The sequence below is a fragment of the Choloepus didactylus genome, chromosome 14 (assembly GCF_015220235.1).
Source record: "Choloepus didactylus isolate mChoDid1 chromosome 14, mChoDid1.pri, whole genome shotgun sequence".
In the NCBI taxonomy this organism is placed as follows: Eukaryota; Metazoa; Chordata; class Mammalia; order Pilosa; family Megalonychidae; genus Choloepus; species Choloepus didactylus.
Window position 1 is genome coordinate 77,049,676 of NC_051320.1, and position 2,517 is coordinate 77,052,192.

The window sequence follows — 2,517 nt, forward strand, 5'->3', positions numbered from 1 at the left end:
GAAGTTGCTATGTCACCAATTTCTCAGGGTTTTCCAAATATAAGATCATATCATCTGCAAAGAATGACAGTTTTACTTCTTCCTTTCCAATTTGGATGCCTTTTATTTTTTTGTTTTGCTGGATTGCTCTGGCTAGAACTTCTAGCATGTTGAATAATAGTGGTAACAGCAGGCATCCTTATCTTGTTTCTGATCTTAGATGGAAGGCTTTTACTATGCTGGCTGTGGGTTTTTTATATATGCCCTTTGTCATATTGCAGGAGTTTCCTTCAACTCCTATCTTTTGAAGTGTTTTTTCAAAAAAGGATGCTAATGTTATCAAATGCTTTTTCAGCATATATTGAGACGATCATTTTATTTTTCTCTTTTGATTTATTAATGTGTTGTATTACATTGATTGATTATCTTATGTTGAACCACCCTTGCATGCCTGGATGAACTCGACGTGATCATGGTGTATGATTTTTTGAATGTTTCTTTGGATTTGATTTTTTTTTTTTGACAGTGGAGAGAGAGCTTTATTGTGGCAGAAGTCTGAAACAGTAATAGAATGTTACTCATTTACCACAGATAGGGGTTCCGGTTTCCCATGCAGATATCTATTGTCATCCTTTTCTCTCAGATTCTAATTACCCTCTTCAACAGCAATCATTTCCTACCTCTGGCAATGGGCCTGCCGCCAGCCACAGAATAGACATGCCTCTTCAGGGTGACCTGACTACACAGTCTGTTCCCTTGAAGTAATTCCCAGGCACTAGTAATTCCTAATCCCTCAGCCTCCCTTCCTATAGAGCACTCTGGGGACCCGGCTGCTCTGTGGAGGCTTCAGCTGGGACTGCAGGGGGGACTTTGGGCATTGTCTCAGGTGGGGGGCTGTTCTCTTCTTGGAGATGGCCCTGATAGAGCCGGTGGAGGTAGGACAGCTCTCTTTCTGGTGGCTGTTTCCAGCTGTACCATGGGTACCAGGGGTCCCCTGAAACCATGGTAGGGGCTGGTGGAGTATGACTCACAGCTCCATGAGAGGTACTGAAGTCAAGGTCCCGAGGTTCAACCTGGGGAATGTGGTACCTCAGGAGACCATGATCCCTGGCTTTCTGGATGGCCTGGGTCAAGTTCTTGTGCTGCTTCATACAGACCCCTATATATGGAGCATGGAAGATGATACCTGTGTGGGCACAGACAAACTGTTCCAAGAGCTTCACATTCCGAAAGTCGACATGCAACTTGTGATCCTGGCAAATGGGGCAGGGATTCCCAGCAACTTTATTCTTACGGATACACATTTTTCAAGTCCGCTGTGGGGGTACACCACCTTTGTGATTGTGACGGTAGTCAGCCCAAACAGGGCGAGAACCATAGCGATTTTGGTATTCTTCTGAGTCCAGGTATTTCCAGGGTTCATCTTTATAAGGGGAAATAGGAGCTGGGGGCAAAGAATCTTTGTCAGAGGTGACTTGGGAGAAAAGTGCCTGGAGTGGAACCTGAATTCTGTAGGCACCTCTGAAGGGCGAAAGGGTAGGAAGCCGCCTCAGCAGCGTGTTCAGTAGGGAAGCTGCCATGTTGACGCACCTCTTTGGATTTGATTTGCAGGTTATTTTGTTGAGAATTTTTGCATCTATATTCATTAGGGAGATTGGCATGTAGTTTTCCTTTCTTGTAGCATCTTTATCTGGTTTTGGTAGTATAGTGATGTTAGCATCATAAAATGAGTAGATAGTGTTCCATTTTCTCAACTTTTTGAAAGAGCTTGAGTAGAAATGGTGTCAGTTCTTTTTGGAAAGTTTTGTAAAATTTACCTGTGAAGCCATCTAGCCCTGGGCTTTTATTTGTAGGCAGCTTTTTGATGACCGATTGGATCTCTTTACTTGTGATTGGTTTGTTGAGGTCTTCTGTTTCTTCTCTGGTCAGTCTACGTTGTTCATGAGTTTCCAGAAAATTATCCATTTCCTCTAAATTGTCTAATTTGTTGGTGTACAGGCATTCATAGTATCCTCTTATGAGTTTTTAAAATTTCTTTAGGATCTGTAGTAATGTCTCCCCTCTCTTTATTATTTTGTTTATTTGGGTCTTCTCTCTTTTTCCCTTTGTCAGTCTAGTTAAGGGTTTGTCAATCTTGTTGATCTTATCAAACAACAAACTTTTGGTTTTATTTATTCTATCTATTGGTTTTTTTTTTTTTTTTTGTTCTCCATATCATTTTCTTCTGCTTTAATCCTTGTTATTTCTTTTCTTCCATTTGCTATAGGAGAGTTTGCTTATCATTTTCTAGCTTCTTCAGTTGTTCCATTAGGACATTGATTTTAGCTCTTTCGTCCTTTTTAATGTATGCATTTAGAGCTATAAATTTCTCAATACCATCTTTGCTGCATCCCATAAGTTTTGATATATTGTGTTCTCTTTTTCATTCATTTGCAGATATTTAGCAATTTCTCTTGCAATTTCTTCTTTGACCCACTGATTGTTTAGGTGTGTGTTGTTTAACCTCCAGATATTTGTGAATGTTCTAGGTCTTTGATG

At 40.6% G+C, this 2,517-nt stretch overlaps 1 protein-coding gene across 1 annotated transcript; it reads right to left on the reverse strand.

The window, feature by feature from the left end:
* Nucleotides 1–638: 638 nt before the first annotated feature.
* On the reverse strand, nt 639–1,559 carry LOC119509358 (28S ribosomal protein S18b, mitochondrial-like). The gene is given in 1 exon segment (XM_037803334.1): nt 639–1,559. A coding segment is annotated over 1 exon segment (774 nt). The 3' UTR covers nt 639–785.
* Nucleotides 1,560–2,517: the final 958 nt, after the last annotated feature.